The 21,896-nt window shown below is 48.5% G+C and overlaps 11 protein-coding genes and 1 non-coding gene across 12 annotated transcripts; 6 read left to right on the top strand and 6 right to left on the bottom strand.

Annotated features, from left to right (window-relative positions):
* Positions 1-38: 38 nt before the first annotated feature.
* On the bottom strand, positions 39-1,902 carry DFJ58DRAFT_772473 (Metalloenzyme, LuxS/M16 peptidase-like protein). The gene is made up of 4 exons (XM_041389226.1): positions 1,637-1,902; positions 790-1,582; positions 419-741; positions 39-366 (listed from the first exon to the last, which is right to left on the bottom strand). Exons 1-4 carry the CDS (start codon positions 1,859-1,861, stop codon positions 166-168), a joined length of 1,542 nt encoding a protein of 513 aa, XP_041247147.1. The 5' UTR covers positions 1,862-1,902; the 3' UTR covers positions 39-165.
* Positions 1,903-1,943: 41 nt separating this feature from the next.
* On the bottom strand, positions 1,944-2,015 carry DFJ58DRAFT_t59. The gene has a single exon. It is a non-coding gene; the product is annotated as a tRNA-Cys (tRNA).
* Position 2,016: 1 nt separating this feature from the next.
* On the bottom strand, positions 2,017-3,263 carry DFJ58DRAFT_904891 (elongation factor TS-domain-containing protein; the record flags this gene model as incomplete). Its single annotated transcript, XM_041394927.1, has 3 exons — positions 2,017-2,860; positions 2,886-3,098; positions 3,237-3,263. The coding sequence occupies 3 exons, from the start codon at positions 3,261-3,263 to the stop codon at positions 2,117-2,119; spliced, it is 984 nt and encodes a 327-aa protein (XP_041247148.1). The 3' UTR covers positions 2,017-2,116.
* DFJ58DRAFT_772476 (Gar1/Naf1 RNA binding region-domain-containing protein) lies at positions 3,264-5,442 on the top strand. Its single transcript, XM_041389227.1, has 4 exons — positions 3,264-3,529; positions 3,580-3,979; positions 4,025-4,287; positions 4,337-5,442. The coding sequence occupies exons 1-4, from the start codon at positions 3,297-3,299 to the stop codon at positions 5,160-5,162; spliced, it is 1,722 nt and encodes a 573-aa protein (XP_041247149.1). The 5' UTR covers positions 3,264-3,296; the 3' UTR covers positions 5,163-5,442.
* On the top strand, positions 5,432-7,240 carry DFJ58DRAFT_195495 (ribonuclease T2). Its single transcript, XM_041379179.1, has 11 exons — positions 5,432-5,868; positions 5,922-5,942; positions 5,996-6,047; positions 6,096-6,111; positions 6,163-6,223; positions 6,272-6,361; positions 6,418-6,449; positions 6,507-6,555; positions 6,610-6,756; positions 6,809-6,911; positions 6,959-7,240. Exons 1-11 carry the CDS (start codon positions 5,701-5,703, stop codon positions 7,018-7,020), a joined length of 801 nt encoding a protein of 266 aa, XP_041247150.1. The 5' UTR covers positions 5,432-5,700; the 3' UTR covers positions 7,021-7,240.
* Positions 6,820-7,776, top strand: DFJ58DRAFT_195492 (ACT domain-containing protein). Its single transcript, XM_041379178.1, has 4 exons — positions 6,820-6,911; positions 6,959-7,415; positions 7,474-7,549; positions 7,603-7,776. Exons 2-4 carry the CDS (start codon positions 7,172-7,174, stop codon positions 7,712-7,714), a joined length of 432 nt encoding a protein of 143 aa, XP_041247151.1. The 5' UTR covers positions 6,820-6,911; positions 6,959-7,171; the 3' UTR covers positions 7,715-7,776.
* Positions 7,777-7,789: 13 nt separating this feature from the next.
* On the top strand, positions 7,790-9,673 carry DFJ58DRAFT_680281 (uncharacterized protein). Its single transcript, XM_041383194.1, has 3 exons — positions 7,790-8,146; positions 8,201-8,451; positions 8,515-9,673. Exons 1-3 carry the CDS (start codon positions 8,011-8,013, stop codon positions 9,559-9,561), a joined length of 1,434 nt encoding a protein of 477 aa, XP_041247152.1. The 5' UTR covers positions 7,790-8,010; the 3' UTR covers positions 9,562-9,673.
* Positions 9,674-10,797, bottom strand: DFJ58DRAFT_743510 (uncharacterized protein). The gene is made up of 3 exons (XM_041387266.1): positions 10,594-10,797; positions 9,805-10,542; positions 9,674-9,752 (listed from the first exon to the last, which is right to left on the bottom strand). Exons 1-3 carry the CDS (start codon positions 10,787-10,789, stop codon positions 9,733-9,735), a joined length of 954 nt encoding a protein of 317 aa, XP_041247153.1. The 5' UTR covers positions 10,790-10,797; the 3' UTR covers positions 9,674-9,732.
* A 149-nt stretch (positions 10,798-10,946) lies between these two features.
* On the top strand, positions 10,947-12,809 carry DFJ58DRAFT_655638 (DHHC palmitoyltransferase-domain-containing protein; the record flags this gene model as incomplete). Its single annotated transcript, XM_041381860.1, has 9 exons — positions 10,947-11,092; positions 11,141-11,238; positions 11,289-11,391; positions 11,440-11,456; positions 11,503-11,651; positions 11,704-11,789; positions 11,841-11,940; positions 12,058-12,172; positions 12,358-12,809. The coding sequence occupies 9 exons, from the start codon at positions 10,947-10,949 to the stop codon at positions 12,807-12,809; spliced, it is 1,266 nt and encodes a 421-aa protein (XP_041247154.1).
* A 106-nt stretch (positions 12,810-12,915) lies between these two features.
* Positions 12,916-15,532, bottom strand: DFJ58DRAFT_195650 (Bromodomain-containing protein). Its single transcript, XM_041379181.1, has 6 exons — positions 15,122-15,532; positions 14,792-15,023; positions 14,555-14,739; positions 14,401-14,503; positions 14,222-14,350; positions 12,916-14,170 (listed from the first exon to the last, which is right to left on the bottom strand). Exons 1-6 carry the CDS (start codon positions 15,364-15,366, stop codon positions 13,022-13,024), a joined length of 2,043 nt encoding a protein of 680 aa, XP_041247155.1. The 5' UTR covers positions 15,367-15,532; the 3' UTR covers positions 12,916-13,021.
* Positions 15,533-17,575: 2,043 nt separating this feature from the next.
* Positions 17,576-18,824, bottom strand: DFJ58DRAFT_772505 (copper homeostasis protein CutC). The gene is made up of 7 exons (XM_041389228.1): positions 18,717-18,824; positions 18,532-18,655; positions 18,315-18,472; positions 18,233-18,261; positions 18,139-18,183; positions 18,037-18,085; positions 17,576-17,975 (listed from the first exon to the last, which is right to left on the bottom strand). Exons 1-7 carry the CDS (start codon positions 18,764-18,766, stop codon positions 17,645-17,647), a joined length of 786 nt encoding a protein of 261 aa, XP_041247156.1. The 5' UTR covers positions 18,767-18,824; the 3' UTR covers positions 17,576-17,644.
* Positions 18,825-18,967: 143 nt separating this feature from the next.
* DFJ58DRAFT_838835 (histidine phosphatase superfamily) lies at positions 18,968-21,864 on the top strand (the record flags this gene model as incomplete). The annotated part of the gene is made up of 14 exons (XM_041392485.1): positions 18,968-19,320; positions 19,367-19,719; positions 19,773-19,866; positions 19,922-19,944; positions 19,994-20,023; positions 20,073-20,119; positions 20,177-20,223; positions 20,345-20,444; positions 20,609-20,827; positions 20,885-20,955; positions 21,027-21,044; positions 21,133-21,329; positions 21,397-21,522; positions 21,617-21,864. The coding sequence occupies 14 exons, from the start codon at positions 18,968-18,970 to the stop codon at positions 21,862-21,864; spliced, it is 1,926 nt and encodes a 641-aa protein (XP_041247157.1).
* Between the last annotated feature and the right edge of the window lie 32 nt (positions 21,865-21,896).

The raw sequence follows: 21,896 nt of genomic DNA on the forward strand, positions 1-21,896 counted from the left end.
TTTGATCGCGTCATGGCTAGGATTGCTTATTGATACCGTTTTGGTTGAAATGCCTCGTCCTACGAAGGCACACCTCGTATGCATGTATGATGAAACAATTTGTTGCAATGACCGTTGGCTGAAATTAAGTACCGAAGATATACAGAGATCTAAGCGTTCAAACCTTCATGCTCCTGCGACACCATATTTTTTAAGCGTCGCCTTCCAATCTCCTATATCCCCACGCCCCATCGTCAAAATCGTGGCCTTGTTTCCAGACGAAGGTGCGAATAGTCTAGTAGCGACGCGGCGCACGCAGTCAGGAGTCACCTTGTCTATGGCCGCAGTCATATCAGTCACAGGAATCTTTCGACCGTGAACAAGCAACTAGATTAACACGTGAGTATGCGGGTATGTCTATGATAAAAGTTTGTCGTACCTGTCGGCCAAGATCCTCCACCTCCACTGCCCGACTCTCGAGAGCCATCATCAGACTCGATTTGAGCTGATTCTTGGCACGCTCGAGCTCAACTTTGGGAACAGATTGGTATATCAGCAGGCTAAGCTGATTGGCTAGGTGGGGCAGCATTTGTGCAGGAGTGTTGCCTCTCTGGCCGGGAATATTGGGGACGAATGAGGCAAAGACGCCAAAGAGCGAGGAATCCGTGTAAATATGATGGAAGGAAGCACAGTGGTCAATTTGAGTGTAGTGATTCAGGATGTGTGTGTAAAGTCGGGAGTACATGCCCTTGCCAGGACCACCTGCAAGAAGTTAAATAAAGCGTGTGACGCAGGGAAGTGATTGCTCACCAGCTGAGAAACTTCCACCACCTCCAAGGAGGACTTGCATAGTGGCGAGGATATATATATCCTCGTCATGAATACCTACACCTTCAAAGGCAAGGTAAAGTTGATCGAACTCTGTTGAACTCGGGATGTGATGGATGCCACCAACGTAATTAGAGTGAGGGTTCAGAGGAGGAAGCGGTGGGTCGTTAGAAAGGGACGTAGGGTACAGGTATGTTGATGCAGCGCGAGTTAATGACTTGTAGAGCGAGGGTGAGGACGAGGGAAGTAAGTGGGGTGGTAAATTTTGAGTAACTGACGGCTGAAGTGACGAAACTGATGGTGTTGGCGCAGATTTGAGGGATGAGAAATACTTGTCGGCCAACTCCACTAGTCGTTCGTGATGCATCCCAGCACCAGCAATCACCATCCTCTCCGGGCGGTACCAGTTTGTAATGCAGTCCCGAAGTAGGTCTCCGGTGACTGCGTCTATTCGCTCCTCTGGGCATAAGAGGGGATTCCCAAGTGTTTTTCTGCCGTATGCAACCTCATGCAAGATCTCTGGCAAAATCATCTCGGGCTTCTGACTAATTTCTCGGATCTCATAACGAGCGGCATCTCGCTGGGCGTCAAGTTCCTCGGGTAGAAATGCGGAATTCAAGATGGTGTCTGATATGAGCGAAAGCGCGAGAGGTGTAGCTTGGTCGAAGTTGGACGATTGGTACATGATGGATTCGCGTGATGAAGAGCACATGATTTGACCACCTAGCTTGTCCATTGCGGTCGCCATATCCTCCGTGGAGCGAGAGCTAGTGGTCTGAGCAATAGAGGACTGTGAACACTGACACAAATACTACCTGAAGCTACGCACCTTGAAGGCCATCCTGTCCATAAAATGGCTAACGCCCGAGGTCGATGAGTCTTCATACCTGGATCCCGCATCTACGTACAGTCCAACGGATGAAAAATGACCGGGAGTCGACTCAGTAGCAACTCTGATCTTGTTGGGCAGGGTTGTGATCTGCAATGGAGGATGTACTGCTTGGGAAAATTGCCGCTGGCTGCGACGGACGAGCGACGTTGTTGCTCTCCGCATGATGAGTAAAGTCAAGGGTTGAAAAACGCCGAACGTCCAAATATTAACGGGAGCATAATTACGTAAATTACCAGCAAAAAACAGACCCCACCGTGGTTCGAACACGGGACCGCACGATCTGCAATCGTATGCTCTACCACTGAGCTATGGAGTCCTGTGTCATGACGCCAAATTTAGTCAGCTAAGTATACATACAAACTAATTCTCAAGAACCGTTGGTAGTGCATGTAATCCGAGTAAGTAAGATAAATGAATCTATCCAACGACATCGCCTACACTCCATTTGGCAAACTCCAGGACTTCAATACCTCCTTCGCCATCCTGGACAAGACCTTGTCGTTTACTCCAGTTCTCTATGGCCAGCCGTACTGGCTCATTTACACACTCCCCTCCGAGCATCATGAACGGTTGGTTGTAAAGTGCCGTCTCGTCACCATCCGATGACTTGATCGAGCAAGTGTCAAAGCCAGTGATTTGCCGTGCAAGTGCACGTTCAAGTCGCTCGAGATCTTTGACGAAAGTCTCGCTCTCAAGGCGACGTGCAAGCTCTGGAGATTGAAGAGCGAGCACAGCCAAAGACCCGATGCGACCCTGAGGAGCGGAGCCAACAGATCCGTGCAGATAGGACGCGAGACGCAGACCAAGATTGGGAGACTGTCCCAAAAACGGGTTTTGCACGACTGTCACAGCTCTTTTCAGAGAAACCTTCTCACCCACTTTGGCGATGAGGTCTCTAATAGAGCTTGACACTGTGGATGACGAATGAGATGAGGGGTTGTTTTGAGATAATAGAGGGGCATCGTTCAAAATGTCCAGCGAACAAGATCTGATGATAGTCGAAGAGTCAGTCGGTTCCGTGATAAACGCGGCGGTATGAGCTATATCCGCTGCTAATTGACCGAATAGGGTATTTCTTCCAACAAAATCTGTTTCGCAGTTCAATTCAACCATGGCTGCCCGTATACCGCCGCCACCCAAGGCTGTTTTTCCCCCTGCTGCCTCCAGAGAGTGTGCAGACACTAACAAGTCCTTCTCGAGTCTCCCGAGACTGGACGTTCGCGGCCTTTTTTATGCCCGACGCTGCGAGATCATTTTTCACCCATTCGAGGGCTTGTTGTATGTCGTTATTAGTTTGACTGAGGGCTTCTCGTGCTTTTGAAATTGAGACCTCCGTCAGTTTGCGCAGCTGCGCGACATGCTGCAGGGAGGGCTTGGATGGAGCTGTAGAATAACACGACTGGCCAATGCGTGAGAGCCTGGACGCATGAAACGGTTTCGATGAGCGAAGAAATTGGGCTATCATCGTGAAAGATATCGATGGAACAAGAAGGGTTCTATGCAAAATTTTGTGCGACGCGCAACTGGGAACGCTCACGTGACGCCCGAATTTCTTTTGGGACATGCCGCTTCGCTATCCATTTTCCTGTCGCCCGTCATGGATTTTCAGTTCAAAGTCCCCGAGTCGGTCCCCCAGGATATACTCCTTATTCAAGAAATTGTCGGAGTTATCCCTCCGCCAAAAGCAGATGTCTGGAAGGATGTCCACAAGTCCGCAGACTCGAGCGATGACTCCATCGCAAGCTCGTCCAGCGAGATTGACAGTGAGGACGAGGTTGAAGCCGATTTAATGATTCCAGAGGAGGAATCTTCCAACCTTACACCTGTTTTGTGAGTCTCTTAACACTATAAGTCAGCTGATATTTTGAGACTATTACCAGGCCAGGATCACCAGAGTCAGACTCAAGCTCAGACTCTGATTCCTCGGACTCGGATTCCGAGTCAGACGAGGATGAAACTGCTGATAAAGCAGGAGATAAAAATGCGCTGAACCCTCGAAAACCACAGATTGATGTGGACGATGACGAGGAGTCAGGCGCTACAGCTGTTGCATCATATGTACAGACCAAAAATGAGATTATCGAAACAGACATCGTTGTCCCTTCTGTATCAGAAGTCGGACCCGAAGAAGTATTGGAAAAAGTTGGCGATGTGATGAACATTATCGGGAACGTAGTAATTGTGAAAGGCCTTCCTGCTGACTCTTCCAGAACTGCATCTGAAAAGACACTAGATGTCGAGACATTACTTGTCTTCGACGATCGACAAGTTCTCGGACATGTGCGTATTTTGTATTCTCGGGACACGTCTTCTGACCTTTTGTAGGTATATGAAACGTTCGGACCCACTTCCCAGCCCTTGTATCAAATAAAATTTAACCAGAGCTACCCACTGGATACTGAGAAGATTCGAGTCGCTCGCGAAGTTTACCATATACCGCAACGAAGTAATTTCGTCTTCATGGAATACCTTAAAAAGCTTCGCGGCAGTGACGCAAGTAACATTCATGATGAGGAGCCCGGTGAAGATGAAATGGAGTTCTCGGATGACGAACAAGAAGCCGCGTTCAAGCAGGCACGAAAGAAAAAGTATGTGCGTACACTCAAAAATGTTCTCATTCTCATTCATTCTCGGCAGACGTGGCATGTCTGTGTCATCGTCTCGACGGACAACACCTGCGCCGTCGCAGTCTCACTACAACGATGATATTGATAAAATTTTCTACGGGGCGAACCCATACGATGCGCATGGCCCATATGATGACGGCTACCGGGTAGCCGGGCCGTCGCGTCCAGCGCCTATCCCATACGACGACCCGTATGCCGACGAGGTCAAAGTGGACATTGTGAAGTATGAAGAAGACCTGAGTGGCCCTTCCACTGAGGCTCGTATGTCCGGTAGGGAACCCGAGAGACACTTTGGAGACAGCAGAGGACGGGGCCGGGGGCGTGGTAGAGGTCACGATAGAGTTGGAGGGGCTCGTGATCGTGGAAGGGGTCGTGGGTATGGGCGGCCAGATCGCGGACGACGTTCGTGGGGAGAATCTAGATGGTCTCAACAAAACCCTACGGCTCCTTCAATGGAACCGTACAATTCAAGCACCTCGATCCCACCATCGCCTACATCTGACGAGATAGAGCGCGAAACAAATCAACCAGTCAGAATCCCCGGCTATTCTTCACAGCCTTTTTCATCTTCACCAACGTGGGGTTATCCGCCAGGCGATTTTCAAGTTCACCAATTTGGACAACAACAACAACAACAACAATCCGTACAGCCGCACATCAATCCTCGATTCGCGTCCACTTTTGGATTCAATGGTCCTCCTGCATGGTTTGGGAATCAGGAAGCTCGGTTCAACTCTTATCAGGTACAACAGCCCTCTCAACCATGGATGAATCAGTGGTTGGTGCATGGGCAGGAGTATGAAAACGCGGAAAGCGATGCGTACACCCCGATTTAGTAGGCTCATCCATCCCTATTCGGCAGGTTCTTTCAATTGCATACGTTTGACGGTATTCTCACCGAAGTCATACCTGTGAGCCTATAAAGCACGATCGTGCCAGTATCGAATAAAGCCAGTCGCCTGTCGAACTTTCCCATCTTTGGCATGAGCCATGTGCGTACTTTGTCCGTGCTTCCTTCTAATTTTTTTATTTTTATTTATTTTTAAATCCAATTTGTGTCCATTGAGGATAATACTTTCTAATCTATGGGACCCCCCGGTGTCCCTTCTAATCTCTGAAGTCGCGAATGCCCAGATGTGAGGCGTACCCCCATCAGTCCGCCGTTCCCGCCGGTTCCTTCTAATTTGCAATGCAACGTTATGTTTCTCAAAATACGCCCCACGTTCGCTCAGGGAATTCATATTATACTCGTATCCCACGTCCTTTTAAAACATAGCAGGCTGACATTGTACACCGGTCAAACCTTGCTCCCGAAGTTTCCCTTCGTGACATATAAATATTCAGACAGCTGCAGTTCTCTCCTCCTTGTACAAAATGTCTGTCTCATCACTTGTCCTGTCGTCCCTCCTCGGAGCGTCCTACATTAACCCGATGAACGTCTTCCAGAGCCCTGGTGGCTCAGGCTGTGGGAATTCTGGTCCCGCATCGTGCCAAAGTACGAACACGCCCGCCGCCGATACCTGCTGTTATGAAAGTCCTGGAGTACGTCCCTGCTCTAGTCTCAATCAGTGATAATTTGCCCTAACTAGCTCTAGGGCCTGATCATGCAGACACAAGTTCGTTCAGTTTGCCTTGTTTAACACGTGGAGCCAGAAATAACTTCTTTCAGGTTTGGGACACAGATGTCGCTGGTAGTCCCGAGGACAGTTGGACTATTCATGGTATGGAATTGATAGCGTCCTGATTTTGTTCTGACATGAGAAATTCAGGTCTGTGGCCTGATAAGTAAGTCACAGTAGCTGGACTACTAGGGTACAGAATTTGAATATATCGTAGCTGCGACGGCACTTACATTGAGGACTGTGATCCCTCTCGCGATTACAAGAACATTGCCGGGGTCAGTTGGTCTCTTCGATACAAAGACACCCCAGCTGATGTCCCACAGCTACTCGAATCCCAGGGTGCATCGTCCACATTAGAGTTCATGCAACAGTATTGGCTTAACGATGATGGGTCTAATGAAAGATTCTGGGAGGTACGTGAGACTCGGAGCTTCCGTTTCGTTCGAACGCTTATTGTCGAGCATTATAGCATGAGTGGGCTACACACGGCACATGCTATAGGTACAGGGTCTAGACGGTCCGGAATTTTGACGCATATTCATTTTAACCTTTTTTTAGCACACTGAATGTTGATTGTCTTCCCAGCGACAGCCCTACGGGTGCCGAGGTAAGTAGGCGTGATCTATGGAAGTATTTGCCCTGAGCGCTATCATTATGCAAGGCCGTGGCATTCTTTGAGACTGTGGTGAGGGTCTTCAAGACCCTCCCCACGTATGACTGGCTCGCTCAGGCAGGTATCACTCCGTCATACAGCCAGACTTATTCCCTTTCGGACTTGTTGTCGGCTCTCGAAGCTGGCTCTGGAGGAGTAGGTTTCATATTTTGCTTAAAAATACATCCTCATAACGTTTATTTTCCAGTACACTCCAACTTTGAGCTGCTCTCGATCGCACAAACTCAGCTCGGTTAGCTGGTACTTCAATCTCAAGGGCTCTGTCATCGATGGCGATTTCGTCCCGATAAGTACGTTACATGTATCAGTGGCAGACCAACCGTTTACGTGCTTCCAGACACCCCTGAGGATACTAGTTGCCCCTCGAGTGGTATTAAGTACCTTCCCAAAGAAGGATGATACCATTCAAGGACGAGTTCACTAGTGATAGAGAAGTATGTTTCGATGCCACCAAGCAAAATCTATAATTGTACATGGCTTCTTGATCGTTCGAGCTTCCATCCTGTTAGTACTGTCGTGATACACTTAAGCTAGACTATCTAGTGATAACATGCCTCCACCCCTCAACCATCCGAGTTTGGAACTTGAGCTACTGGCTCAGACCTTCTTCGTTAAGCAGTTCCCAGTAGATGCAGGCGTTCCAGCTGCAATTGCGAGCGGGCTGAATGCTGCTCAACAAACTCCAGGGGTCTTCTCCATCACCAGAACAGGAGAAGAGATTTCCGTTGTTGGTGAAGCTGTTGATGACGACGGTGAATGGAAATGCATCAAGATAGCAGGGCCCATGGAATTTGGTGTCTCCCCTACATTTGTTGGTGACGGGAAGGGAATCTAATCTTCGTTTGCTAACAGGGTTGACTGGCGTAATGTGTAATTTCACGACGCCGCTGAAAGATGCTAATGTTCCGGTGTTCGCAGTTTCGACATGGTTAGCGCTCGTAGCAGACATAATCCACTTGTGTGATGCTTATCCCTTGATAGGAATACCGATTATGTTCTGGTCCCCAAAGAGAAGGCTGACGCTGCCGTTGCAGCACTAACGAAGGATGGCTGGAGGTTCCGAGAAATTGCTGGGGCTCCAAGAGGTGCATAGTCTGGAGATATTGTAGGCAGAAAACGCGAGATTTGCATAAAAACATAAATTGTGGACTGTAATTGATGGCTTCTACGGCGGTCAACGAAAGAAAGTTTTATTTTTCAGTTTATGACCGTTTCCTCTCGATCGCTTCACGCACCTCTCTCATAAACTCTAGGAGCTGGAGACCTGCGACATTTGGTACAGGCAGAAGTCTAAAAGTCTGAGACTAGTAATAGCCTAGAGTGCACCGTTGTTGCTACTACTCTCGAACTGGCGACTGCTACTAGTACGGCTAGGAGCTAGGACTTCCTATGGCAGATTCATCCGAATTTTCAAGCCTAAAACCTCGACAGAAACGTGTCCTACCCTCCCGTTCACGTCGTGGTGGTCCTGGAATAGGAAGCTGTGATGTTGACCTCATGATATTGGACGCGCAGAGACGAAGATGTTCGTTGCGCTTTTTTGCTCTACCTAGTTCATATACTGACATCCTTATCGCAGTTGAAAATGAGCCGCTCATTCCGGCAAATACGCAGTTCTTGTTGACCACAAATTCTGCCCTCGTACCCCAGCCTCAACCCTCATCTTCGACTGGCTTCGGACTCAATAGTCATGCGAATCAACGCTATTTCGACAGGCCAGATGTTATTCAAGCTTACCGAGAACAACAAATCATACAAACACCTGAATTCACTACTTTGTCAGAGGATGCTAGCGTTGGGGGTAGATTCAGGCCGAGAATTTCTGCGGAGGTGCGTTGAAACGCAAGTCTTAAACTTTGGCATAGGCTCATGCCAGAAATTATCTCTACCTAGCTCCCTGAGTCGGCAGACACTTCTGATGCTGTATATGAAAAGCGCCATCGGAAGTACGAGACGTTTGAAAAGCGTCAGCGTCTCCGTGAAAAGGAGAAGCTGAAGCATGAGCAGTACAAACTCAAGGAGAGGATAGAACAGTTGAGGGCGATGGACGGAACTGCATTCCTCGGATTACCCGCAGCATCTTTCCCCCCACCATCTGATATAGTTCGGGTCGAAGACGGCCGAGACGCGAGCCTTGCGGCAATTCACGTCGACGGGACAGTCATGTGTAACGAGGGAGAGAGGCGACGGCAGGAGATGCTTGAGGTAGCTTACATCTTGGAAGATCGGTACCGCACCCTGTTACCGTCGGACAAGAAGAACTATTTCGATCAGAGGAAGGCGAGCAGGCAGAGTAGTGTCAATATCCCTCCTTCCTCCGACATCCACCCGCAAGACGAGTCGATCGTTAATGGCCGAGCTTCCGCCGCCATTTTACCTACCAAAGCCAGCACCTCACTTGTCTTGAAAATCAAGATGCCCAAACAGTCGAGCTTTTCCCCATCAGTATCCAGCACCCCAGCACCCAAGCCTACAACTTATTTATTATCTTCTTCACCACCCAAGTCCAAATCAGTATCCAGAGCGTCTCCAGCGAAACCAATTTCCAGAGCCTCTTCTGATACAGAGTCCGTCGAATCTGAACGACCGCGCAAACGCGCAAGACCGTCACACCTCGATGAGGCATACTCTCCACACTCTACTCCGGAACATCGTCCACCACGCCATCACCACCACGCACTAGCGCCGAAACCAGAACCATGCGTTCTCATGCAGGCTGCTATCCGCGCCTCATCCGCGCCAACGGCTCGTAAAACGCATAGGCATGTAACTGCGTTTGGCGCAAAAGTACCACAAGAGATTGAGGAACTCAGGGACTTCGAACTTCCTGAATGGATAGTCCCTACCCAACTCGAGTATACGGATTCGGCGGGTCATACACCAGAGCCTGTAATCATTGCAGAAGAACAGCTCGGGATGAATGGTGCTGCGCCTGTTTGATCCTTAGCACTTTTTAATCATACCCTCATGCACTCTTATGATAGATATACTTTGACTGTTTTCTGGTGTAACTTATGGCTATTTTTGTCCCGGGACATGTATTTAGTATAGTGGTCATATTTTTCACGCTTCGATGAAACAAAATTTTATTATGAACAAGGCTGATCAAAGTCACAACGAAGTTGCAGAGACTGCCAAGTTCTGATTGAGTTTTTGCCTTCAATATAGTAAAGTCTCGCATACCTGACGTGGAACTGAGTCCTGCTTGACGCATGAGCTCCACGGCAGCGCGCCTCGGCTTCAATCCAACTTCTCTCCTACGAGCCAAAATCAGCTTCGCGTAATCTATCGACCCTTGCGTCTGTGTTGTTGATTCAACGTCCCCTGGAAGATATCGCGAGTAATCGCCGGCGCGTTCTCTCAAGAGTTGCACCCGAGAGTCAATGCGTGACTGGGCAACGGATGGCTGAGCGACATATGGAATGAGGGTTGGTGAACTGAACAGCTCCGACAAGTCTGTGTTGTTGAAGCTAACATGCAATGGTGGCGGAGCGGATTTGTCGACTTCATTAAGATCCCCGACGGGAGATGTAGGCTTAACAAGGCGGCTTGGCTTTGGAACTCTTGGGCCTTCCCTCCGTCGGTCTGTGCGCATTTCTGCTGGCGCCGACCTAGTCTCCGTTGGCGCCGACCTGGTCTCTGCTGGTGCCGACCTAGTTTCGGCAGGAAGGGGCCGTCTCAGACGAGGGTGAGCGACAGTTTGCGGGTTCGAGGGTCCATCATTGGAACGTCTCTCCCCATCTTTCGAGGGTCTTTGAGACCTTCTAGATAGCAAAGAACCTGCAGCAGGCGAGGCTGGCTTCGGTGGGTCTACAACTTTAGCCTCGATCTTTTTGGGCGCAGCCTCAACCAGCAATCTTTTCTGCCTCTGAGCAGCACGTGCAGCAAACAGAGAAGTGGTAGATGATGGAATGATAGAGGCTAAAATCACTGTTTAAAGTCAGATATCGCGGGCCGAGTAAGGTTACGCACGAATTTCTATGTCTCCCAACGAACTAAGTCTTGGGGCACTCCGATGTGTTCCTTCTACCGAAGCTGCTACTGACTCTGGAACCTTTACATCTGAAATAAAAGATGCAAATGGACTGTTCGTGGAGTATGACCGGGCTACCTGCTTGTAGCAGCGTCCTGGATTGCAGAACCCAGTAAGAGCCCTTGAATGCTGCATGATGAAAGAGCAAAAGCAGTGAAACCGCAAATACACTATATCCAGGTGAAATTTCCTTTCTCGGAACCCTGGCTTCGCACAGTCTTTGGCCAGTGGTAGCTACTTTCTACGTTCACAGTTCGTCTTACCCGGATTTTGTTCGACCTCACACCAAGACATGCACCCCATCTTGGGGCGCATTGCCATTTGCTTTGTGTTATTTCTCATTCTTTTCCCTACCTTGACTTGCCAAATCTACATCATATGGCCTTGGTATGGGCGTGAGCTGTCCGTAGAGCTCATAACTCTTCTCTTGCCATTCAAGTGAGCTTCATTAATTCCGGATATGCTTTGAAATTTATGCTCCAATAGTGTCCTTGCTGCATCGCTACTATGGAACTACTACCTGTGCATAGTTACTGATCCCGGAGAGGTTCCGGATGGTTGGGTACGCCCAAGGCTCAGCCGCAGTCATTCTGATCGATGACACTATCCCTCAGAAACCGGACACGCAATCAAGTCGAAGGGTATGAGGTTAAAAGACTGACAGGTCGACCTCGGTTTTGCCGTACCTGTGAAAAGTTTAAGCCTCCAAGGTCCCATCATTGTAAACAATGCAACAGGTAAGTAGGAGCTGTCGGGGAAATACTGCGATGCTGACTGCTCGGTAGATGTGTGCTGAGAATGGGTAAGCACTTTCGGGGATCCTTTTCTTCACATTCTGACTGCCACAGACCACCATTGTCCTTGGACAAATAACTGCATCGGCCATTTCAATTATGGACACTTTATTCGTTTTCTATTTTACGTGGATGTAACTTGCTCGTATCACCTCGCTATGGTCTCATACCGGGTCATGGCCGCATCTGGCAGACGGTACTATGTGAGTTGTTTCCCGAAGTATTGAACCTGTAACTGAACACAGAGCAACTCAGGATGAGCCGACGGGTGCCGAACTTATCTTCATCATATTGAACTACGTTTTTGTCGTCCCCGTGATCCTTGTAGTTGGAGGGTTCAGGTATTGCTACTTTGCATGCAGAATTACAGGTTGCTCACCGTGACTATACAGTCTTTATCATTTCCATAGTCTGTCGGGCAACACCACAACTATCGAAGGCTGGGAGAAAGACAAAGCTGCGATGCTACGACGACACGGCAAAATTGAAGAGGTAAGCCTTTCCTCTAAGTAAGCTGTAGCGAATTAACTAACTGTATCACGTACAGGTCAAGTTCCCATACGCAAGTATTTGTTTCATGTTGACAAACAAATTGCTGATGTATTGCAGAACCTCGGCACGAGGCGTAATATTGCCTCAATTCTCGGAAACAATCCACTTTTGTGGTGTTGTCCAACCGTCCCTCCTGGGACTGGCCTTAAATACCAGCTTTCAGTTGCTGATGGTGAGTGGAATGAACAGGCTGCAGCACAGAGTCGCCGAAGGAGAGTGGACGATCTGGAACTGTGACTGTTACCAGATGTAGCTGTCATTTTCCTCTTACGTCCTCGTTCTGTCGTGTCAGTACGCTCATTGCAGCTGTGTCATCATGTTTGATATGGCGTCTCACTAACTGATCTATTGATATAGAACATTATAACTGGCCTCCTCGAGACCCGGCTTTGTCTGACCAGCCACCATTCAAACTCCCTGACAGTCCATGGACGTACGAGAACGGGGATGTCAATCCCAATCTACGTCCAACAAATGGTCAACTACGTGGTGTCAATGGTAACCGGTATAAATCCACGCAAGATCCTGTCTCTGTTTTACCACCTTACCATGCAGATTACGAGGATCCTGGGGTTGATACCCATCCTGGACGACCATATTCTCCTGACAGTGATTCAGATTACTCAGAAGAGGGATTCTCCGGAGCTATCAGGATGCGTCGGGGCTCGGAGGGGTACGAGGTGCGCCCCGTAAATCGGGGGCAGTTGTTTCAAGAATACGTGCAGGACCAGATTAATGAGGCTGGCCGATACCAAGTGTATGAACCTGAGCACACTCTAGAGAGTGACGAGGATTTTCGAGGAGCATGAGTTCGAGGAGGACATGGATGAGTTATCTAGAGAGGTTGGAGATGCTGGCATAATCTCGGACGATGATGTTCCTCTCGGATTACGATGATTGGTATTGGACTTTTGTTGACTCTTTGGAAACGGACTGCGTATTGTATTACAAGCGCGATTAATAGAGAGAATATAGGTAGATAAAGGCTGGAATCTAAAGTGGGGGTCGACAAGTACAACCGCTATATGATGGAAACTCTCTCCAAGTACACTTTCCATACGTGTCCACCCTTCTCACCAACTTCCAAAACATTTGAACCAACTTGAAGGTCCATATTCCACACGCCATCCTCGAGCTTTTCATTCATAGCAGTACCGTTAAGGTTGACCAGTATGCTCTCCTGTTGAGGCGTAGGCGCGTTCTGAGCTTTCTTCTGTTCAGCTTTCTTCGCTAGTGCAGCCGCCTTGGCTTTCGCTTTCGGATTCTTGGGCGGACGGCCACGACCACGCTTCCTGGGACTAGGTTCTTCCTCCTCCTCTTCATCATCTGGTTGTTCATCGTTCCCATCGCCTTCATCATCTCCGGTTTCGTCATCATCTCCGAAGAATCTGATCTCTGCAACGGATATCGATTTCTCGCCCTGGCCAAGCCGTATCGCCCAGGATTTGACTCCATCACGATGATCAAGCCAGAAGGGTCTGCCACGAGGCTTGGTTATCAAGAAAATGCCCTTGAGCGCTCGGTGTCCAGTCAATACAGGTGCAGGTGATCTTGAAACTGATTGAGGTGTCTGAACCTGAGGCGCTGGCTGTGTTCGTATTGCGGAGGATGGTATTGCAGGTGTCGGAGGAGCCGGAGCCGGGTGGGTGTATTGGTGATAGGTGGCATTGGGATAATACTGAGGTTTAGTTACTGTGGGCTGATACTGCAATGGCTGTGTCGAGACTTGTGGTGATGGTGCAGCTTTTGTTTGTGTTGCTTGCACTGCTGGCGTCGGTAGAGGAGTAGGGACTTGAGCAGGAGGAGCTGCAGCGACAAACGATTGAGGTGTGGGGGCGGGTTTAGGTACAGGTGCAGCGATGGGTTTTAAGCCTTGCACAGGTGTAGTCGTTGGAATAGGCACTCCAGCTCCAGGTGGCAGCTGATTGATCGAGGATTGTGCTGGACTCTTGGCATTTCCGCCACTTGCAGGAAGGCGTAACGTTAGCGATCCTCCAGTAGCGCCTTCTTTTTCTGGTGGTTTGGCTGACGAAGAAGCGACAGTCGTAGAGGATCCGGCAGTCGCAGCCGCTGTCCCCGGAACTTTCAATTTGATCTTTGCCGGAGGCCTCGCGTACTGTGATAGCGCGTGCGGCTCTGGCATGTCAGACATGAGTTGACGGAAGTAATCCTGTTAACGTATGAATGAATGAGGATACTACTCAGGGTATACGATACTTACTCGAAGAACGATCGCATCCTCCCAGATTTGGCTGTGGTCTTGGTTGAACTCGAGAGCGTTAGAGAACACAAGCTCGACATCGGTTGCAAAATCTAGAGAGTTTTGATATTCCTTGCGCTTCAGGTGTTTCTGGTGATGTCGTGAACACATACTCCAGAGTTAAAGTATGTGTGACTTACAAAGATGGTCTCTATGCACATTGGACGTTTGATTTGTGTATAATACATTGGATAATCCTTCTTCGACGGCATCTCCATGAAAACGTTAGACAGCACACGGTGTCTGTCACTTGAATCAAAAACAAATTGTAGTCGAGAATAAAGGTGAACTCACGTCTCTTCGTCAGCTTTATCGACAACCTTCTGCAATCTAGCCTTCAAGAGGCGGGTCAAGTTAGGCTGTTTGTTCTTCTTCTCGCTGTCTCCGCCGTCAGCAGGTTTGTCCTCATCATCGTCTCCATCGCTATTCTTCTTGACTTTCTTTCCGGTCATCTTCGTATACTCCTTGTTTACGAATTTCTGCTCAAGGGTGAACTCATCAGTGCAAACATAGGACAAAGGGCAAACTCACCAGCATGAATTTAGCGTCGAGCCAGATTTGACTGTTCTTCTGATTGTACTTTTTGGCGTTTGAAAAACAGAGGTCGAAATCTTGTCTGATATCGTCGAGAGAGTTGTATAAGCCATCATCTATTTTCTGCTTGATATCGTCCAAGCAAATTGGTTGTTGAATGAAGACATAATAATCAGGATAATGGCGCTTTGAGGGCAAGCGCATGAATGCTGGAGAGCATATGTAACCTCTGTGTGATATACGGAAGAAATGTTAGCGAGATCAGAAAGGAAAATGGCTTGAGGCGGCTGTGATTGCGTCTGAGCTCAAGTTGGGTTTGTTACTCACTCTTTATTGACCACGTCCTTCAACATCTGCCACAACTTTGTTCCCTGCTCCTTCAACCCAGCTACACCAGAACTGCTACTTTCTCCAGTGTCCATCTGAATGTCTCCATTAGCCGTATTTCGTATGGCAGTTCCTGTAGCGGCTTGGCCAGATGATGCTCCAACTTGCTTTTGTCGCTTTGTTCGAGAGCCGTCCATGTCTTCATAATTCGACATATGTCCAATCTCTCTCTTCATCATCGTCATACAGTCGTAGCCGTTGGTTCTGGCCAAAAAAAACCGGATTCCAAAGGAAATAGCGACGAACTTCAGCTTGTATGGGTCTCGGACGCTCAACAAAGACGAAAATGGACTTTAGAGTCACGTGACTAGTTGGCGCGAGTGATCTACTACGGGACCCTGCCAAATTGAAATATTGCGCATGTTCTAGATGGACAAAGATGTTTAACCATTACACTAGTGTCTAACTGCAAAATGGACTTCTTTCGCTAATTCTTGCAACTCGCAACTCGCGCATCTGGCGCTTCGTCGCACCTCCGTGGTTGCTCAGCCCGCCTCTAACTTGAAAAGCCTATGAAGTACTAGTATGTCTCCATTTCTCTTTCCTTGTCGTCTATGCCTATTCTGGAGTAGTCCTGAAGCAACGTTGCTCCCCCTGGCTGTCAAAATTGCTTATGTTAATATAACTTCATGAGATTGACATGTGTGATCCACTCACTTCAAGATACTTGGACACGTCAACGAAGAAACCGTCGATACTGAGTAAATAAGCGCGTAATCGCTCGGTAATATATGCCTTGGCTTGTTAAAAGTTTGTAATTCCATTCATCAGAATTTCGTCTATCCGTGATCACATGATGAATCCTCTGGTGCATGTAGAATCTAGCTTCGTGAATATCTTGCGACCTAGTCCGTCAGATGCTCTTTATAAGTCCCAAAAATGAAGTACAGCGGTGATCCATTTTACAGGATCCCAATCCAGTCGAGAAGGGCCAGAACGATAGTCACGAGGGAATGCAGACTGAGACAAGGCGTATTATATATACATGCTACAAGCTAATCAGACATTTCATAAAATATGGGTATATAGTCAAGTACGTGCAAACTTGAAGTTGTGATCTCTCTCCCTACCCGTCAGGATAGCCAACACCTAAACAAATCAAGGACTCGTGAAACAAGGACACGCACGCACAAGATTACCCCTGGACGTCTCCTCGTCTGAGTATGGTTGTAGTCCATTCCAGTGCGCCAGCCTAATCTCTGGTCAGTCGATCCGCTTGAAGAAATTAAAGAGGTCGCACGAGTTTACGAGGAAAGTGCAATGCCAGACTACAACAGTATCAGACCATATTCTCATTGAGTTTCCATTACCTACCGGCAAGCTTAGTGACTAGGCTACCACATACGAAGGCACCCACTGGATCTCTCCGGAGGGAACCAAGGGCTACGGGAACTATGTACCTAAAAAAATCGCGAGAAGAACTGTAGGAATGCTTCAGCAAACGTTATCCATGATTTTCTGCCGCGAGCGCCTCGCTATGATACTGGTGCTGAAACCCCACGACTGCGGATGATACATTGGTTGTCCTAATTTACGCACGACTCACCCGGGTCCCGGCCTAGATCTTCGCAAGCAACCAACTTGACGCGCTCATATACGGGCTTGAAGAAGATCCAGCCCATGCGAGAATAGAACAAGCCACAAGTGGCTGCGTACCTAAAGATGCATCAATTAATCTCCTGCTAGTAAATTGGCCTTCAGTCATGAACGTTTGAACAATCGACTTACGAGTCGTGCTGAAGATCGATCGATCATCCGTGAAGCGCTGTAGAATTCAGATCCGTGTTCCAATAAAGTCGGCAAATGATATATATGATGCATTCGATGTCGGAGGCACTTGAATTCATTGATATGATCAAAACGACATGCATTACAACGTTTATATAGACACCGCCAGTACTGCGCCCGTTCATGGAGATCGACTCAACGTCAATTTCAACGGAGCTCTCACCTTGATTGACCCTTGAAATGCACTGCACCCGAGAGCAGCCAAAATGACACGCACATACACATTTGCTTTGAACGCACGATGCAACCAAAGCCTATGATAGCCAATTGTGATTCTTGGCGAAACCGCAAGTCCGTTTCTACGAGGCCAGTGGCAGGGTGATCTTACCCAAAATCAACAAGTTGCCAGTAGAGGAATGCCATGAGCATGGTCTCAGGTAGACGCACATGACTACAGCAATGTGAGTAGAAACAAATAATATGGCATTACTCCACCATATTTTCACTGTAAGAGCAGGATGCTGTAACGAAGACATCTTGTTAGAAAACGTGGTTGATGTTTTGGGAGTAAGTTCAAGGTTCAATGACCTTACAATGCCTAGATATCTAAGAAAAGTTCCACCTAAGTCTGGTAGGTTGACTCCTCGACTTCAGAGCAGACTATACCCAGGAAACACTATTAGTTGGATCAAGATTCCTGATTTTGGTCTAATTCCCTACTCAGTATAGGTACAGTCATGCTTCCTTAAAGGAATCGATGACATCTTTGACTGCGCGGATTGCGCTTGCACTTGTCCGCCAAATTCCCCATTCACTGGCTTCGCCAATGCCCATGCCCATTCCGTCTCGACGCCACACTGAGGCTCCATCGATCCAACATCCACCGCTCATATGCACTTCGCGCAGCCCGTGGGGCAGTAATGCCTGACATAAAGCGCCGACTGTGGATGAATTAATGCCAGATCCTGGAAGAATTTCGACGCGTGGATCCTGAGATTTTGCAAGGTCTAGTAGATCCTTCAAGATATCCAGAGAACTGGCCGAGGTGGCGGTCGTGCCCTGACCGCTTGGAAGAAGTGTCAAACATCGACTTGGATTCAGCTACCTTGAATATTTGTAATGCTTACCTCGTCAGGATGCGGGTTAGTCCATCAATCTTGGATAACTGGTGCCATGCTACAGTAGACAATCAGTACAAGCTTAACAGCTAAGCCTATATTTTGCCTTGCCATTCTTCATGTCACGAGTCATGTCAAACGCTCGGTGAAAACAGACTACGTCAATAAGTCTAGGGAAAAAAGAATGATGGACAGTTAACATTACCTTGCAGAGGCAAAGCTTCCAAGACAAGACTAGAATGAACGTTGGCGCTCTAGGGCTTCAGGAGCACAATAAGAAGGTCTACCGCTGAGTACGGGTTACGTCCACATCTCCTTCTGGAGTGAGAACGCCGAACACGACGCCTTGGACGCTATTCTCTCTAAAGCAACGTATATCCTCGACTATCACGTCGAATTCGGCCTCAGTGTATACAAAGTCACCAGTCCGAGGTCTGATCATAACCTGGTGGGGCAAACTCGTCAGTAGCAAGAAAGAGCCCAGATAACGGTGATGTCGGCTACCATGATCGGAATTGTAGGTACCACCTTTCGAATAGCTTTCAACAGCCCAAGGCTGGGAGTAGTTCCTCCGCCAAGACCTAGATTGCTGCAGAGTTCAAGACGATCTGCTCCCGCTTCAACGGCTCTGAAAGTGACCAGTAGTAACCGGCTGCTCTTGCAATCGAAATACAAGGATTCGCACTCACGCCAAAGTAGACTCAATCGAGTCAACGCAAACTTCAAGAGTCAAGGGCATGAACACGAAAGTAATATGGCTGGTTGTGAAATAGTAATATGTAAACGGTTCCGGACAGTGTAGCCGAAAAGGGACTTCTGTTAGGCTGGTGTTTTTCTGTTCACGATCCATCACAGCCCACGACGTAGTCTTCCCTAGACGGATCACAGAGAAAAAAGACAGTCTAGTACTACGACATTGAGCACCAGTACTAATAGATCGATGGGGTCGAAGCAGGATGTAGAGGCTGGCTCAAAAGCAAAATACGGCGCATATAACGACGCACTTGTTGAGCCAGAACGCGAATTACTCCTACCTACAGGATTAGACTCGCCCACAGCTAGTACCGTCAGCACGCCACGGTACAGCCTTGTGCACCTTGTATGTGCCTTTGTCGGAGGTGCTGCCTTATGCATCGGTGCACGCTTCCTGCTCGACGTCTCAGGTATTGCTGGGCCACCTCCACTGGGAGACGATGTGAGGGTACAAGCACCACCGTACGTTGGCTCTACGGAAGTGCACCATTTCCCACCTGTAGCCCCTACAAATGCTTTCCCTGACCTCTTTCCAACAAGGTGTGCTTCATTCAAGTCAGTTGAACAAAACTAACATAACCTGCAGCGTTGGGTATCCAGGTGGTACTCCTACTGGCGCAGAGCCTGGCCTCATTGCAACTGCGCCCTCCCTCCCTTTGCAGACCGGCGCAGCCCAACTTGTCGCACCTCCAAAGATTTACAAGCACATACACTCTACGCATGGTGACGATATGGAAGAAGAAGAGGAAGAATCCCGCAAACACTATAAATCCGACCGTCCTTTTAACCTTTTCCGAAGCTGGGGCAACCTTTCTCCGTGGTACAGCGTCTCCCGTGGAGCATTCGGCATCGATGACACCGCAGAGCCTCCTGCTGGATGTGTTGTTACTGGCCTTCACTTACTTCACCGTCACGGTGCCCGTTATCCGACCGCGTGGAGTGCGTTTTTTCCTTCCGTTACAACACTGATAGTAATATACTGCCGTCAACAGCGAATTTCGGTGGTCCTGCCAAGTTTGCTACCCGTCTACACGAGAGCGCATCGCAATGGGAGGCGACTGGGCAACTAGCATTCTTGAACGAGTGGTAAGCTGTCCTGCTCTATTCTTTCGACTTGAATCCCACGAAGGCTTGTGCATAGGACTTACAAGCTAGGCGAGGAAGGTATGAACTTCACAAGTACAGTAATATGCAATGTTCATTCTTCAATCAGTGCTCACTCCCTTTGGCCGACAACAACTATGTGTGTCCATTTTCTCCTCACCTGAAAAGCTCTTATCGTGCGCATATAGACGACCTTGGCGTATCTATGCGTCTCAAGTACGGCTTCCTACTCAAGGTCTGTCTGCTCTCCTCGTGCTACTAAATCCGCAAGATAACATCGAGGAAATGCTAGAACTTTACGGAGACGAATACGATCCCTGTATTCCGGACAGAGTCTCAGTAAGTGATCTGATTTACTTTATCAGACCATAACACTACCTATTTCTTTACTCGATTTTGTTAATTCTTCTAGTCTGCATTTCCCTCTTTCCGATAGTAAACTAAACGGTTAAACCCGCAGGGATCGCATGCTTGCTTCGGCACTCAACTTTGCAATTGGGTTCTTTGGCTACCCTTTTGAGGGGCAGTACCAACAGTTGATTACGATCGAAGCTAACGGAGTGAGTTGTATCTTGTTTTACTTGTTTCGTTGTCTCGCTACCGTATGCTGCTAACAATTGGAATTTCGTTTATCCTCTTCTGGTACCTCTTCTGATCTGCCCCTTTCCCTGCGCATAGTACCTTCCCCAAAAGACACAATACTCACTCTGATATATTTTGTCAGTTTAACAACACCTTCGCCCCCTACAAGACCTGCCCGAATGCTAACGCCGCCGGCAAAGCGGACCGCTCGTTACCCTACGTCAAAGAATGGGTTTCTCACTTCCTGGCGGAAGCCCGGGAACGTCTTTCAAGGGCCATGATTGGAAAGGACGGTCTGCAGGGTGAGTTCGATTGGACCGGGGAGGAAGTGTACGAGATGATGCAGATGTGTGCCTATGAGGTACGCCCACTTGTGGTGGAACGTTCTACCTGTTGTAGCTGACTATGTTATTGATAGACTGTTGCTCTCGGTTACTCCAAATTCTGTGATCTCTTCACGGAAGAAGAGTGGGAGGGATTCAATTATGCGTATGTCCTGTTTCTTCACTTTTTGTCTCCTGTAGTACCATATACTGACCGTCACCTATGCGTCATTATAGGCTTGACTTGACATTCTGGTCAGCAAACGTGCTTGCGTCTGTAGGTTTTTTACTGACCATGTTCTTTCTCCGACTGTTCGGACTGTGATTTGCCCCAAACTCGTAGGTATGACTCTGCTTTCGGTTCACCTGTTGCTCGCGTCCAGGGTGTCGGCTATCTCCAAGAGCTCGTCGCGCGACTTACCCACACCCCGATCGCGACCCACAACAGCAGTACTAACGCCACACTTCATACGCCTGAGACTTTCCCGCTAGATCATGCTCTCTATGTAGATGCTACGCATGAAGTTGTTGTTCTCAATAGTACGTGCACTTGCATGTTATACGTCGTACTTGCCCATATGATGGCTGATCGGTTACCGGCACGCAGTTATGACGGCGCTTAACCTGAGCACACTCGCAGCAAGCGGTCCTCTCCCTGCAGACCATATCCCTAAAGACCGTTCATTCCGTTCCGCAGATCTCGCACCTTTCGCAACTAATATGCAGTTCCAGCGTGAGCAATTTGTGATTGCTTCTATCTTGGAGTTTTGCTAAGCTACATTTTGTTCTCTCCCACGGTGATCCTACGCTCCGTACCTACTTTTCAGTCCTCTCCTGCGCATCTACCCCGGAACCCCAAATCCGGATCATCATCAACGATGGCGTCGTTCCTCTCCATGGGATTCGTACCTGCCCGTATGATGACAAGCACGGAATGTGCCCACTTCCCGCGTTCATTGAAGCTCAGCAGGAAACGATCCGGGGGACAGACTGGGCGTGGGGATGTCATGGAGACTGGGAGGTACCCCCAGGCAGTGCGTGGAATTCAACTACGGGGGACGCGCCCAAGGCATAGAACAGTTCAAACGGAAAGACGTTTCTGTGCTG

This window comes from Suillus subalutaceus (assembly GCF_016647625.1).
Source record: "Suillus subalutaceus strain FC151 chromosome Unknown DFJ58scaffold_21, whole genome shotgun sequence".
Lineage (NCBI taxonomy): Eukaryota > Fungi > Basidiomycota > Agaricomycetes > Boletales > Suillaceae > Suillus > Suillus subalutaceus.